General features: G+C 36.1%; 3 protein-coding genes across 5 annotated transcripts; 2 read left to right on the top strand and 1 right to left on the bottom strand.

Annotated features, from left to right (window-relative positions):
* Positions 1–243: 243 nt before the first annotated feature.
* LOC127933345 (uncharacterized) lies at positions 244–3,956 on the bottom strand. The gene is made up of 4 exons (XM_052530286.1): positions 3,699–3,956; positions 2,206–2,910; positions 1,407–2,105; positions 244–1,192 (listed from the first exon to the last, which is right to left on the bottom strand). The coding sequence occupies exons 1-4, from the start codon at positions 3,730–3,732 to the stop codon at positions 1,038–1,040; spliced, it is 1,593 nt and encodes a 530-aa protein (XP_052386246.1). The 5' UTR covers positions 3,733–3,956; the 3' UTR covers positions 244–1,037.
* A 2,194-nt stretch (positions 3,957–6,150) lies between these two features.
* Positions 6,151–10,782, top strand: trim110 (tripartite motif containing 110). Its single transcript, XM_052530298.1, has 8 exons — positions 6,151–6,282; positions 7,317–7,814; positions 8,292–8,387; positions 8,486–8,722; positions 9,117–9,139; positions 9,269–9,414; positions 9,626–9,897; positions 10,370–10,782. Exons 2-8 carry the CDS (start codon positions 7,326–7,328, stop codon positions 10,640–10,642), a joined length of 1,536 nt encoding a protein of 511 aa, XP_052386258.1. The 5' UTR covers positions 6,151–6,282; positions 7,317–7,325; the 3' UTR covers positions 10,643–10,782.
* A 702-nt stretch (positions 10,783–11,484) lies between these two features.
* Positions 11,485–14,499, top strand: LOC127933371 (cerebellin-1-like). 3 transcript variants are annotated; one of them, XM_052530337.1, is made up of 4 exons: positions 11,485–11,645; positions 12,710–13,347; positions 13,418–13,537; positions 13,812–14,499. In XM_052530337.1, exons 2-4 carry the CDS (start codon positions 13,072–13,074, stop codon positions 14,007–14,009), a joined length of 594 nt encoding a protein of 197 aa, XP_052386297.1. In that variant the 5' UTR covers positions 11,485–11,645; positions 12,710–13,071; the 3' UTR covers positions 14,010–14,499. The 3 variants fall into 3 exon arrangements, with proteins under 3 accessions (XP_052386297.1, XP_052386316.1, XP_052386306.1); XM_052530356.1 differs by having other exon boundaries at positions 11,493–11,645; positions 12,345–13,347; XM_052530346.1 differs by lacking the exon at positions 11,485–11,645 and having other exon boundaries at positions 11,978–13,347.
* Positions 14,500–15,402: the final 903 nt, after the last annotated feature.

The following is a 15,402-nucleotide window of genomic DNA, read 5'->3' as shown; positions in this document are numbered from 1 at the left end:
TTAGTAAATCACTAGAAAAAAATGCTATTTGTATGAGGATGTTGTAAATATTTAATTGCTATAGTTACTGTAAGAGTATATTATTTTTTTGTATTATATTGTAAAACTAAATCATACAAAAAAGTTTAACAAACACTGCTTTTGCCAACATTTTATTACTGCCATAACTTGCTTAATTATGTTTCTTTTTCCTCCTTCATCAAATAAAAAAATAATTCTGCTGTACCTACTTGTTGAGAAGTTGTTTATTTTTTGAACTACAATGTTGTCCTAAGTACATATGGAATACAAGGCATTTTGTCACAAGATAAACTGTATGTAATGGATGTTTGTTTCAACCAATTTGGATAAAACAAAACTGAACAAAGGATTCAGTAATCTTTTCAGAGATTACATCCATATTGTTTTGTAGTAATATTTTACATGGTTAAAAAAAGGAATAAAATTGAATGAAAATCCAGAAGTGAAAGTGAACGTGAAAGTGACATGAAATACAGCCAAGTAATTCGTGCTCTGCTTTTAACCCATTCAAAGTGCACACACACAGCAGTGAACACACACACACACACAATGGGCAGCCATTAATGCTGCGGCACCCAGGGAGCAGTTGGGGGTTTGGTGCCTTGCTCAAGGGCACCTCAGTCATAGTATTGACAGTGGAGAGAGCACTGTAAATGCACTTCCACCACCTACAATTCCTGCCGGCCCGAGACTCGAACTCACAACCTTTCAATTGTGAGTCCGACTCTCTAACCATTTGGCCACAACTTCCCCCGATGTGTCTTAAAGACACATCTTTAACACAATGTATTATATTTTCATTAAAAATAGTATAGGTATATTTATTGATATAAACATTGTGTACATTTATTTAAAATGTAATTACATTTAAACAAAACTATATATCGAATGATATATCAGTGTTACAATGTTTAAAAAAAAATACCACTTTTCTCTGTCAAAGCTTAGATGACTGGGTGAAAATAGCACATCCATGTCCAATGTCCATGTACGTTAATGCTTTTGAATGTAAAATGTCAGTTTAACTCTTTTGGACTAATGTGCCGCATTGTTTCTGATCCCTTTGTTTTTCCATAGGTCTGGTGCTCAATCTCTGACAGCTCTGACATGGTCCCATAGTCTGATACATGATGAAAATCATTCCTCCACTTGTCAATGTAGGCTTCATCCACTATAAAGACAATTTATACAGTTAGCTTATGACGTTTTTTAGAAATATGTTTAGCAACAACAACAACAAAAAAGAAAAATCAGCTCCTATGGATATTTTGCTAATTATTTAAGAAATTTACAATGTTATAACATGCAATGGTCAAATCAGTGATAAAATGGTAAAAAAGAATCTGGGTTAATGGAATCTGCAGAGATCATATTATACTACTTACAGAGAGGACGACCCTCAAAGAAGCTTCTACACTCAGCTTGTTCTTCCACCCTCATATTTGCTTCCTCCTCATCCTTGTCCTCCATCTCCTCTAGTGCTTCACCCACAGCTACCGGAAGCACTGTGTTTAATCTGGCCATTATCTTCACCTTCTCCATCAACTCTCTGACCTGTGTCCCATCATCCTGCTGCACGTTGTTAAGAACATGATATCTGTTTTCACATGTATCGATCAGCCACTTCAGAGCCTTTCCTTCACTCTCGATTTGCTCTTCAATAGTGGGGGTCCCCATCCAGTCTCCCCTGGTGAACACCACTATACTGTACTTCCAGACAGATCGACCCAGGAGCTCCATGTGCTCCTTCACAGACCTCCTATGTGCTTCAGTGAAGGCCACACCAGACTGAAGAACCAGCAAAACTGCATGAGGTCCTGGTGGACACATAGTAACACTTGACATGATCTCCTGCTTGACTGACTCTGGTGTTTCCTGTACAGATGCGTATGGCCACCATCCAGGTGTGTCAATTAAAATGACTTTTCTCTTGTCAATTTCTCTCACACTCATTTCACACTCTTTTGTCCTGCTCTTCTCTTGAGTCATTTTCATGTTGTGGATGGTGTTCATCACTGAGGTCTTCCCAACAGAATTGCTACCCATCAAGACAATTCTTAACTCTGGAAAATTACAGCTTTTTTCTGCCCAAAAAAATGAGAGTGTTCATAAACAATGCTTTACTTTCAATTTGGATTATACTGACTACATAATTCCATCTCATCTAAAAAAAATGCACTTTACCTGTTAGACTTTGATTTAAATTTAGCATCTTTGTTTTGACTTGGATCAATCTCTCTTCTGCTCGTTCCTTCAGAGTCCTTCTCTTTTCTTCCATATCTTCCAACAGTTTGCTGTCAATTTTAAAGCACTGTCCTTCATGCTCAGCTACCAAGTTCTCTATCTCTTGAAACAGTTTTTCCACATTTATCTCTTTACTGTCAGTGTAACTGAAGACATGAACTCTGTCCCCACACTTCTTTATCACTGTTTTAATCTCTGTCCCTGCTCTCTCAATGAGCTGCTTGCTGTTTGCATGTCTCTGTGTTTTGTTGTGATACATGAGCAGAAGGATGGTGTGGTTCCAGATCTGTTTACCCAGAATCTCCATGTGTTCCAGCACATTATTTAGGTGCATGTCTGTGAATGGTTTGTGTAGATTGATCACTAGAAGAAAGGCATGTGGAGCAGGACACAGTTTTAAACTGTGCACAATCTCCATCTGTATATACTTTGTACTCTCTGCCAGTGTGGAGCTTTTCCACCATCCTGGTGTCATTACCAAATTAACCTTCCTGTTCTGAACCACCCCCTGTTTTATATCACTCTTGACTATCTCGTTGCCCACTTCCCAGTGTTTATGTCCAAGGATGGTATTTGCAGCACTGCATTTGTATTCTAATTTACTCCCTATTACAATGGCGTTTATCTCTGTAAGAGCTGGACAGTCTGCAAGAGAAAATATAGAGACATATGCTATTTTCATCTTCACTTAATTTACTGTAGTACACTTTAAAAGTCTGTCAGCTGGATACTTTTTGTAATGTAGGCTATTTATTCAAAAATGTCCATAAAGACATAATTAAATCATGCAGCTCTGTGGTAGTGTGCAGTGGAATCTGTTCACATTGTTGCTGCGGTTGTTTTCATCAGTGTTACTGTTCAAAATGCAGTTTAGAAAACAGGTTGTTCTAAACAAACAACATTTCTGTTGGTCACATTCTTATGGTGGCACCTTGGGTGCATCTGATGACATTCCTTCATCCTCTTGATAAACCTTTACCACATTTACACAGTGTAATTAAATAATATGTATCCTTTTCACAAGTTTTAACCAAAAGGAACCTACCTGGAACTTAGAAATAATAATCTAACTTCAGATATGTTCATATCCAGACTTAAATAAAATCCATATTGTATATAATAATAATAATAATAATAATATATAAAAATATAATAATAATAATTAATAATATATATTAATACATATTATACAAGAGAATACATAGTCTCTTTTAATATTATTTACACATTACCCAGACTGAAGTTAATGGTTTTGAAGTTATTTAAATATTAAATCTTTACCATTTTTGTTGCACTAGTTCAGCCTTGGTTGCAATGAAGCTTATGTTGTCATGAAATTCTATCAATTGTCACACCATTCACAGAGGGGAAAAAATTGTTTAAATGGTTTATGTCGGACATTAAATGTTTAACATTTAAGAGAAGATACTCACTGTGTTTACGATCGGAGCTCTCTTCTGTCTCCATGTTAAGTTGCAAAATGTCAGTTTGAATGCTCAAAACGATCTCCTTCTTTTGAGTGTTTTTCTTCCCTTTAATTTTTTTTCTCCCACTTTCTCTATCTTAGCACTGATCTCTTGCTGTGGTGTACATTCAAATTATAATTTTAAATATTTTCTGTCTGTTCAAATTTCAAATGCACGTTCTTACTTGTTCTCACGATTCTCTGAACTGGTGTACTTGATGTTCTGGTTTTGTAATCTCATCAACAACAACAACAAAAAAAAAAATCTGAAGTGCAAACTCCACCCAATCATTACTGAAATAGTTAAGACAAAGAATGGAGTTACAAACTCACCATAACTTTTTTAAATGTTGCTATACATGACATTAAACTTTTTTTAACTGTAAAATAATTAAACCTTGAAGTAATTAAAACATTCACTCCACTTGCACTGATATCTGAGGACTCCATTATACCTGACATATGTGCACGTATAAACACACTCGCTCATGGTATTATTTTATGGATCTCCTCCTGTTTGATTGACTTGATTTGATTCTTTACATACGTGTATGGCCACCATCCAGGTGTGTCAATTAAAATGACTTTTCTCTTGTAAACTTCTCCATCTCTCTTCACACACATTTTTTTTTTTGCTGGCCTTGTTTGATTTTCAACAATTGTGGCACCTATCAAGACAGTCCTGAATTCTGGAGAATCACAAATTTCTCTGCCAGGAAAAAAAGCTTAATCTCACTCTTGATTATCTCTTCTCTCACTTTACAGTTCTGACCAAGTTCTGGCCAAAAAATGTCATAGCTGAACTGCGTTTTTACTCTGCTTTACTGTCTAAAAATGCTCTTTATCTCTGGAAGATTTGGACAATCTGCAAAATAAAATTAAGGAACCTGTAATTATCGATTGTAGTTAGCAAACCTTAAATACATTATAATATTTTAAGTGTATTGACAAAAGTATAAATTATGTACTTTGCATTTGGTTCATGCATGCGGTTTGTAACATTAAACCTTGCATTGTGTTTTTATTTGGCAAATCAATTTAGATCAATCAATCAATCAATCAGTTTTGTATCATTAGCTTTTGTACATTTATCTTAACATCCATTATCTAAAGACACATTAGTTGTTGTTTTTGAAATTTTATTTTGATTGAAACTTATTGGTTTTACTTTTACTGTAACCACAATGATGTCTCTCACAGTTGTATTAAGTAAAAAAGTTTTAGCAATTCTTTATTTATTTGTTCTTCTTGGTAATACATCTATGCACAATCCTAGTGATGATCCTACTTTTCCCCATCATTCCAATATCCTTAATGTTCACATATAGTGACTTTGTATATCATATCAGACCCCCCCCCCAAAAAAAAAATTTAAAAAATATTTGTGGAGAATTTGTGATATTGATGTCACATGTACACAATGAACACTCTTTGTTTAAAATTCCTGCAACTGCTTCAGAGTTACTTTAGGCCTCATGGTAGCTCTTCTCACACAGTTTGGAAGGGTCTGTGTCATACCAATTACCTTTCACTTCTTCATTATAATAGACTTCACTGTGCTACAAGGCATTGATAAAGCCTTTTCATTTTTTAATTTTGACTTGTTCTTGTGCTTGTCCACAACTTTATCCCAGACATATTTTACAGTGCCTTGCCACCTATAGTTGATTGTTTGCTTCAGTTGCACTACCAAGGACTGAAATGCTCAAGGAAAGCTCTTTTCATACTGAGAAAATGACCACAGCTGATCACAGTTGAGAATGGAGATGTCTATTTGATGTTTGCTCATCTGTACTATGTCTATAGAACGTTTCCTATCAGATGTCAAATAGACTTTTTAATACATTTTTTTTTTATTTTAAGATGTTTATGACTGACATCTTAAATACATCTATCAAATGTCTGTATACAGCAGAGCTTTCAAGATGAAGCAATCTTTAACAGACATCTTGCTTGAATTGTGTGTGCTATTTGGTCAGTCTTTGGGTGTCTCTGCACTTGATGAACTGGTTTATCAGCGTCCTAACAAAAGGTACAAAGTGCCACCCTGTGATTGCTTTGTAAGGATTTTAGATAGTGAAGTTTGAGTCACAAGCATTTTTTCACCTTTATTTTTTTCTAATTGAACTGTCTATTTAAAAAAATGCTTAACTTGGAGTAACAAAATAAAAAGACCATGCATGTCACTTTTCTTGTGTTTTGTAACCATGACATCTAATCAAAATACTTTATTATAGATTGATCTATTTTGCATAGCAATCAGTGTCATTTAAACAGATACCAGATTCAATTTATTTGCTTTCGTTTCTTCTCCTCACTCACCTCATATTGCTTTTGTAAATAACAGGTCATGTGATGGCTTAGAATGTTGATAGGTCAGTCAGTCTAAGAAGACACTGCAGGATAAGCCAGCTGCCACACACACACATACACACACACACACACACGCACGCGCACACACACACACACACACACACACACACATTTGGGTTGTGCTTCTGTATAAAATCCTCCTCCTCTATCTTTCACACAAGGCTGCAGGACAAAAAAAGGTAAGCCTTTGTATTTTAATAGGTTATGCATCATAATGCTAACCCTGTAGCTGTAGTAACTGAATGACAATTATTCAGATCAAGAAGCCACTGAGAAGGTGATCTCTCGATTCCACAGTTGACTGAGTCAGTTATTGTTTGCAGGGAAAACTTTAGAGCCAGTTATAACAAATGAAAGTGTGTCATTTCCATGCGATCAGTGATGCCAAACAGAATTGCAAAAATATTGATAGATTTCAAGCCGTTTCCCAAATGCTCCTCTTGTCTGCCATTTCTAATCAAACAAATAGTCTTATCCCAAACTTATGGTAACGTAACTGTGGTGGGCTTGTCAGATACTCCAACAAACTGCTAGTTCTAATAGTGCCACAGATCCAGTGTTTACACTTTTTGGAAGGAATGGCATACAAAAGGCTGTATAGTTGTCTCAGCATGTTAACTTAAAAACAAAATAATATTAAACACCTTTTATTCACATTTTACATAATAACTTAATGACTTTAATAGGGACTCATGGGATATTACCTCATTTATCCAGTAGTCAAATGGAACAGCTTTCTAAAAATAGTTGATTAGGAGAGAGATTAACTAAACAGTAAGGCTTAGTTTGTGCCACATAGGTCTGTATTAATCTGTGCAGAATCTGACTTACCATGAGTTACCAATCACAGTAAGAGCACACTTTTTTGTTTTGTTTTGTGTCATGCATATTTTATGCACTGGTAGTGAATGGCTAAATGATTTAGAAGCTCTCAGATAAATGTCTTATACATAATACAAATTGTAATTTAATTTTCAAAAAAATTTCAGAAATCAAAAGTCTTGTATAAAAATATTCAAAAAGATTTAATATCAAATATAAAAAATGCATGTAGTATCAGTATCACCCCAAACCTTTGCTATTGGTTGAATCCGTGTAGCTGTGTTGGGCTGGTTGGGATAATCAAACTCCAATGTTTTAGTAAATACTGTAAAAAAATATTATATATATTTTACTAAAATTATTTGTTTGCATTCCTAAAATAAATTTGCAGCTAGCTGCTATGGGCTCCATGGAAGAAGAGCACACGTGTCCTATGTGTCGTGACCTGATTGGTCGAGCTCACCCCTTTCCCTGCGGCCACAGCTTTTGCCTGACCTGTGTTCAAGAGTCCTGGAGCCAGAGTGCCGGCTGTGGCAAGCGAAGATTCGTATGCCCACAATGCCTGGAGGAGCAGGGAGAGGTGGTATGTGACTGCTGTCCAGAAAACAAGGATGATGAGGCCCAAGCTGCAGTGAAGACCTGCCTGCGATGTGAGATCTCTCTGTGTGAGCAGCATCTGCAGCCACACCTGCTGCGTCCTGCTTATAGCACTCACCTGTTGGTGGAGCCATTGATGGACGTATCCCACCGCAGGTGCCCTACCCATTGGGAGATATTCCGGTATTACTGCATGGATGATAGGGAGTATGTCTGCCCCGACTGCATTGTGGAAGGGCGACATGCTCAACACCAGGTCAAAGGGGTGAGAAAAGTGGAGGAGGAATACAAAGTAAGTCATTATATCTATTAAACTGTTGTTTAAGAAAAGGTCCTGTTGTGGGATTTAATTATGGTCCAGGACTGTTCACACTGAACTTTAGAGCAGTTTATTGTCTTTTTTTTAATTATGCTTTTTAACCCAGAGTAAAGCAGTGTTTCAGAGGCCATTCACACAGACTGTATTGAAAAATGCAATGGGGTGCATGTTTAGAACCCAACGTCTGTGTAAATGGCCACTCACTCTTGTGTTTTTGAATTTTGAAAGGGATCTGGCACCACTTCTAACCCTGGGTTAAAAGACGCTCCTTTTCATGGTGCTAAGAAGAAACAGTCCTTGACCTTTACCAACAAGCAACCAATCATAAACTATATGCTTTATGTCATAAAATATGGTTGCCTCATTAAATATTCATGGACTTTATACTGTTATAAAAACTCTGTAAACCCAGGTTTCAAATTTAAAAAGCTCTTCTCTAATATGTTACAGATCAAATTACAGAGTATGTTTGAGAAAGCAGAAGAGAAAGTAAAGCAAGGTGAAATGATGCTTCAAGAACATCAACAAGCTTGTCGCAGCATAGTAGTAAGTTTTTCATAACTGTTTTCATAACTGAACGCAACATGCATGCATTACATATTCTCTGTGTGTGTGTGTGTGTGTGTGTGTGTGTGTGTGTTCAGGAGGACTCTTCTGTGAGTGATGTCTCTCAGGTTTTACAGATGGGCTCAGCCCTGCAGGCTCAGGTGGGCCGACTAGTGTCAGCCGTGATAAACATCACGGAACAGGAGAGACAGCAGGCCATGGAGAGGGTGAAGGAAGACTGCAGCAGGGTGGAAAAAGATCTGAACCAAACCGAGGGCATCCACCGCTTCCTCGGCTCCTTGTTGGATGAGAGCGATCCCTTCCTGCTAATCTGGGTATGAGGACGCACTTTAATATTTTCCTGATTAAATGCATATCAGGCGTCATTTACCATATGCTGATAACAAAATTATGATATTTTATTATTTAGTATTTTATATGCTTATTAATAGCCTATGTTATATTTAAAGAATTAATGTTCTATAAATACATTCAATTAAACTCTTATCTAGTATGTTTACATAAAAATGTCTACTGTAATACAGTAAAAGCATGTTTTGTGTAAATTTGATTTGATATGAGAGTTGTTGCAACATTGTAAACATAGTTAATGGCCATATTAGCTTTTTAAATGCATCCACAAGGTTTTAGTATTGAAACATGGAGCTTTACAGAAGTCAGGTAGATTAAAATAGATTAAAATGACTTAAACTTGATAATATTTCACAGGCATTCCAGACAGAGGATTCACAGTAAGTCTTTAGTTAAACCGTTATTGTTTTAGTGAGTGTCTTAGAAATATCTTGTGATTTGTGAGTGCATGTTAGTTTGCATATGAACAAGAATGTAATTTTTACTGTATTAGTTACTCTGCCTTGCAGGATGATGGCAGATCTCAGCTCACCTCTGTTCACACCACCTCAGCCCAGCATGGATAAGAAACGAGTCTTAGAGAATGTGGAAAATAAATATAGAGAATTCATAGCCGAGACCCTGCGCTGCCTAATTGAACTCAAGAGAGATCTCTGTATGTATTATCATTCACACATTACACAATGGGCACTGACCCTAGGAACATTACGATTTTTTTAAGTGATATTATTCTTGGCTTACCTAAGTGTGATGCTATTCAATATTTTGTAACACTTTTCTGAATACTGTTTTTGAGCAGAATTGCCTTGTTTAATAGTGACATCTAGTGGCTAGATTTCCAATCGCAGTTTCTCTTTGTTATTTAGTAAGCAGCCCGTTAACCTTGGACAAAAACTCAGCCCATCCTCTCTTAAATATTTCTGAAGACCTACGGACAGTGACGAGGGTCAAAACCCGCTTGCCTGTCCCTGAGCATCCTGACCGCTTTGACCACTGGTCTCAGGTGGTCTCCTTTCAGATATTTTCTTCAGGAACCCATTACTGGGAGCTGGAAGTGGAGGGTTTCTGGGATATAGCAGTGACCTACCACAGCATCGGGAGAAAATCAAAAGAGGGCACAGCCTTTGGCTGCAACAAGGTACATTGTAAACTTTTTAATGTTCAATATAATGACCAAAGTCTTAAAATATAAATACACCGATATACTTTCATGCAATAACCCAATAACAGAATATAAATGTGTAAAATATAATCAGATTTTTACATTGCTATTTAATCGATGTGTTTGTGTCAATAGAATAAAAAGTGATTAATCTAATGATTTTTGTGTTTAGATTTAGAAAGCAGATTTAAATGATAATCTTCAAATTGAATCCATTTTAATAATAAATATTAGTAGTAGTACTAGTAATAAAAGTATTTAACGATTCAAAAGTAACATTTTTTTATTTTTACACAATGTTTCTATGAACTTTTCTCAGAAAACGGATCTTAAATTACATAAAACCTGAATGTGTTTATTATTCTAGTCATAACATGTCAGAGGCCTAGCCTGTTTTCTTTTTGAATTCATTATGTCCTGAGCATTATGATTTTCTGTTATTACTCAGATATCCTGGAGCCTGACACAGCAGCATGACAGGAAACTTGCTGCCTGGCATAACCGAAAGAAAACCCACCTCTCCGCAAAAATGTCTGGCAACCATTTGGCAGTCACTCTGGACTATGGTTCTGGCTCCATTGCCTTTTCTGAAGTAGGATCTTCATCCACTCTGCTCCCTCTGCACAGTTTCAGTACCAGGTTCACCCAGCCCATCTGCCTAGGATTTGGCCTCTACAAACCAGAGCTGAACAGCAAGGTCACCATCCTCAAGAAAACATAACTACATCTACAGAAACAGGAACCAACACTGCTGTTGAAACTTGTATTTCATCAATAGTTACATGTTTCTTGAAGGATATATAATGCTCTGGGTGAAAAAGCTGAATTAATTTTTCAAGAATGAACAAATATTCCAATTAACTGTCTATGGTCAATGTTTTTTCCTACTTTTTATTATTATTTTGAAAATTTGAATTTTAGATTATAATTTTCTTTTGTAATCAGTGTCAAAACTTTATCACTAGGTTTTTCGTCTAACTGTAAGGGGAACTGAGATCCAATGCATCTTTCTCCATCAATGAATATTCAAATGAGCAAAATATAAATCTCAAATATTTATCTTTAGTATGATACTTTGCCAGTGCCCAGTTTATTTTTGTAGGATATTAAATGCATAAAAGTGCAATTGACAATGCATTTTAAAAATGTAATATTTTTTCATGTCAGCAAATATTTTTTCATAGGTTCCAGCATCCCTGCCAGCGTTTTTATAGAACAGACTGATCCATGAAATTTGACAAAATATGTTTATTCTTTTTTTATTTATTAGTTTCATTCCTTGAGATGTTAAAAAAAGAAGTACTTTGTTTATATGAGAAATCAGATTTTTTTTTTTACAGATTTTCTTTTATTGTATTATCCTTTGTGTCCTTTAATGCGCGTGTACAATGTGGATCAATAATGTTTTTTGGGACAATGGTTCATGTTATTGTTTCTGTTTTATTCTATATGCTTTCTATACTGACTGTTGGCTGTCATTTACAGCTATAGATCCCGGTTTGGCCATGCTGTTTACATCAAAGATTACATGGATTATTAGAGAAAAAGAGAGAGGGAGAGAGAGAGAGGGAGAGAGAGAGGTGGAGTGGATGAGAAGGGGAGGATCTTGGGAGGCAGGATGAGTAGGAAGATCTGTAAGCTGTCAGATTCAGTTTTTCTCTACAGAAGCTTTAACACTTTGCATCATTACACCTGGGAAACAGAGGGACAGCCCACTAAATCAGGTACTTTTCTATTTATTCATACCTCAAAAGCTTATGAACTTAATTTCATCTTATGTTACTCCCTTGGTACATAAAAAGTAATTTTTATCTTGTTTTTCTGTAAAATATCCAAACATACTTGAAACCCAAAACCTCACTTTATGTTTTAAATTAGATTAATGTTTTAATAAATACAGTCAATTTGCCAATAAGGTAAGAAAATATATAATTAAAATGTGATATTAAAAATATATATATTTTAAAATAAAGTCTTATTATTGTACACAATTGTGATTCTCAAGTAAAGAAATAATAAAGGATATTTAGATATTTTTATAAGGGAAAAATGCAAAATGCATATTTTTTTCCTTTATTTTTTAAGTGCTATAAAAGATTTTATATAACCTGAAGTTATTATAAATAATGTGTTAGAATAAGTGAATAAGTGAAGTTTTGTTAAGAAAATAAAGATAATGGTTTGTGAAATGAGTGGGCAGCATTCAAGGACATCACTGAGCAGAATTAGTCCTTATTTAAAAGTGCACAGACATTGAGGTTTCACTCAAGACCAGAAGCAAAGAAAGTTGACCTTTGTAAATGTCATTGCTTCATAAAGAGTATAACCATGACTTGAATAGTAAATTAATGAGCTGAGCCAATTAAGACCTGATATAGACATACTTCAGTTCAAATTCCGAGATGTACATTCTTGGGTTTCAGGACTTTGCATATTGTTGGCGTTTTAGCGTGCCAAGGCACTGAGGAGAGAGAGGAGGTTCAGCCAATAAGCACAAGCACAGGAGAGAGGATAGAGGATCTGCGTAGGGGAGAGAGGTCCTGCATGTTGTGGAACGTCAGGAGGGAAGTGCGAGCGTGTTAAAGACAGATGGTCTCTCAGTGGAGTTGTTCTTTTTTCTCTCTCTTGTTCTCACTCTTTCCTGGATGCTGCTCCCCTCAGCTGAACAGGATCCAAAGTGTTACCTCATGATCTTCATCCTTCACTGCTCCTCTTCCTCCTCCCCCACACAAGCATACCTGTTGGCAGAACTCTTTTATCCTCTCTCTCTCTCTTTGTCTTCTTACAGGTTGGCTATGATGATGGATTTTTTTTTTCGGGATGATGAGAAACCTCTAAGCGTCCTTGCCTTTTGTTCCCTACAGGCAATTTAACAAGCACAGAAGTAGATCTTCATCAGGAAACTGTGACAGACAGGAGGGTGGCGACAAAATAGATAGAGGGAGAGAGGGTAAAAGAGTAAGTGAGGGTGAAAGACAAAGCTAAGGATTTAAAGGTCTAGAACTTTTACAGGAGCTCATAACATCACAGATTTTGTGGATCCTCCACTCAATTCGCCTTGGTTTCCAGAAGACGACCTACTTGAGCAAATTGCAGGGAACATTTGCACCTAATTTCATCCGAGATATAATAAGCTATAATAATAAGACAATGCTACCCAGCTTTGGGTTGCCGATGCTGATATTAGCGCCACTTCTGCTAATTGGCCATCAAGTGGTCATGGGGCAAAATGAAACGGAGCCCATAGTGCTGGAAGGTAAATGCCTGGTGGTCTGTGACTCCACACCATCTTCAGAACCAGCAGGTAACGCACTGGGGATGTCCGTGCGCTCAGGTACCGGCCGTGTGGCCTTCTCCGCCACACGGCAAACCAACCATGAGCCCACAGACATGAGCAATCGCACCATGATCATCTATTTTGACCAGGTAAGCAATCTTTCCACATTAAAATACTCGCATGTAGTTTAGCTCTGTTTAATCGGTCAGTTTTTGTCAGATCTTGGTGAACGTTGGTGGTCATTTTGACCAAGAGAGCAGTATCTTCCTTGCTCCGAGACGAGGGGTTTACAGCTTCAACTTCCATGTGGTAAAGGCCTACAACAGGCAAACCATACAGGTACATACTACATATTTTTTCTTGCACTCTTAAAAATAAAGGTTTTTTTATTGGCAACTGTGCTTCCATGAAGAACTGTAACATCCATGGAACCTTCCAATTGCACAAAAGGTTCTTTATAGTGTTATAGAGTTTTAAAATGTTCTTCACACTTTGAAAAATATAGTTGTTTTTATTAACTGTTGATTTTAAGAACTGTTCACAAATGTTCTTTGGGAAACCAAAAATTTATCTTCTAAGGCATTGCTGTGAAAACGTATTTTCCTATTCACAGGTGAGTTTGATGTTGAATGGCTGGCCGATGATCTCAGCCTTTGCTGGAGACCAGGATGTGACGCGAGAAGCAGCCACAAATGCTGGGCTTGTGATCATGGAAAGAGGGGACAAGGCTTATCTCAAGCTAGAAAAGGGCAATCTAATGGGAGGATGGAAGTACTCTACTTTTTCAGGCTTCCTGGTCTTCCCTTTATAAAGATGACCATGTGAAGATCTAGGAGATGCCGAGGAGAGAGGGTGACATGCTCTCTGGGGATTTATTTTACGAAAATGGAATCCACAGAAAACCTTATATTTGATCTTTTTTATTTTATTTTATTTTATTTTATTTTTTACAGCAGAGAAAAGAAAATGCTGAAAATTAGGTGTTAAATGTTCTAATTAAATATTATATATATTTTGTTATTCAAGAAAACAATTAAGTATTATAATTAAATATTATTGAGAACCAGGTTAGAAAAAAATGTGATTTGAAAATCACTAAAAAGTCACTCTTTCCTTCTTTTTTTTTTTTTTTTAACAAAATTACATTTCTAAATTCCCTTTTAATTAAAATATAGCTTAACAATTTGATGTGAGGTTTCTGTTTATAAAATGTTTGCCTGCTTATGGAGCTGTTTGTGTGTGTTATAAAGCTTTGTAAAAATACATCTCATTAAATGGAAACCCTTGACTGAAAATCTAAATTCCTTCTTGTTCTGTGTGAAATGAAATTGGAATTGTTCTCAACCTGTGTTACTTCTCTGAATGAGGTGTTTTACCTCTAGCAACAGCTGTTTGTAAATATAGCTCTCAGCATTAGAGCTGGCAAGATTGACAAAGAATCATCACAGATAGCAGCATAGGCATAATGCATAACGGATATGAACTACAGTGACACTGGGCGAGCAAAGGCAGATGGAGCTTTTGGCAGGCAGACGTGTAAGTGTACACTGGACTCCTATGGACAATGCAGGGTGGGCTGTCACAGTTAATAAGTTACACTTCATTGGTTTAAAGACACACTTATTCACACTTACAGAACAAGGGGAAAAAAAGAGAGAGCAGGAAACAGATAAGGAGAGAGAGAGAGGAAAAGGAAACCGCAAGAAAAGAAAGAATAACTGATGTTAACATTTATTTTTCTAACCAGTCTTTTGATGAAAGAACACAGCATGCTACTCTAAGAAACTAGGGTGAAAAATACATCAAAGACTGCTGTTTGTGATGTTTAAAAAGAATCATGTAAAATTATGTTGATGTAAGATGTTTATCATTAATTTTTCCTAACACATATAATCTAGTATCCAATGCACAAAAAAAAAAAAAAAAATATACACACACACACACACACACACATACACACAAACACATGCACACATAGGCAACAATATATATATATATATATATATATATATATATATATACAAATATACATAAACACACACACGTTTACATTTAGTCATTTAGCAGACACTTTTATCCAAAGCAGCTTACAAAACGAGAACAATCGAGGCAATCAGAATCAACAATAGAGCAAAGATATGCAAGTGCTATAACAAGTCTTAGTTAGCTAAATGCAGTACATGTGGCAAGGTTTATTTTAATTT

The sequence above is a fragment of the Carassius gibelio genome, chromosome A2, assembly GCF_023724105.1.
Source record: "Carassius gibelio isolate Cgi1373 ecotype wild population from Czech Republic chromosome A2, carGib1.2-hapl.c, whole genome shotgun sequence".
Classification (NCBI taxonomy): Eukaryota; Metazoa; Chordata; class Actinopteri; order Cypriniformes; family Cyprinidae; genus Carassius; species Carassius gibelio.
This window is presented reverse-complemented; position numbering and strand designations above follow the sequence as displayed.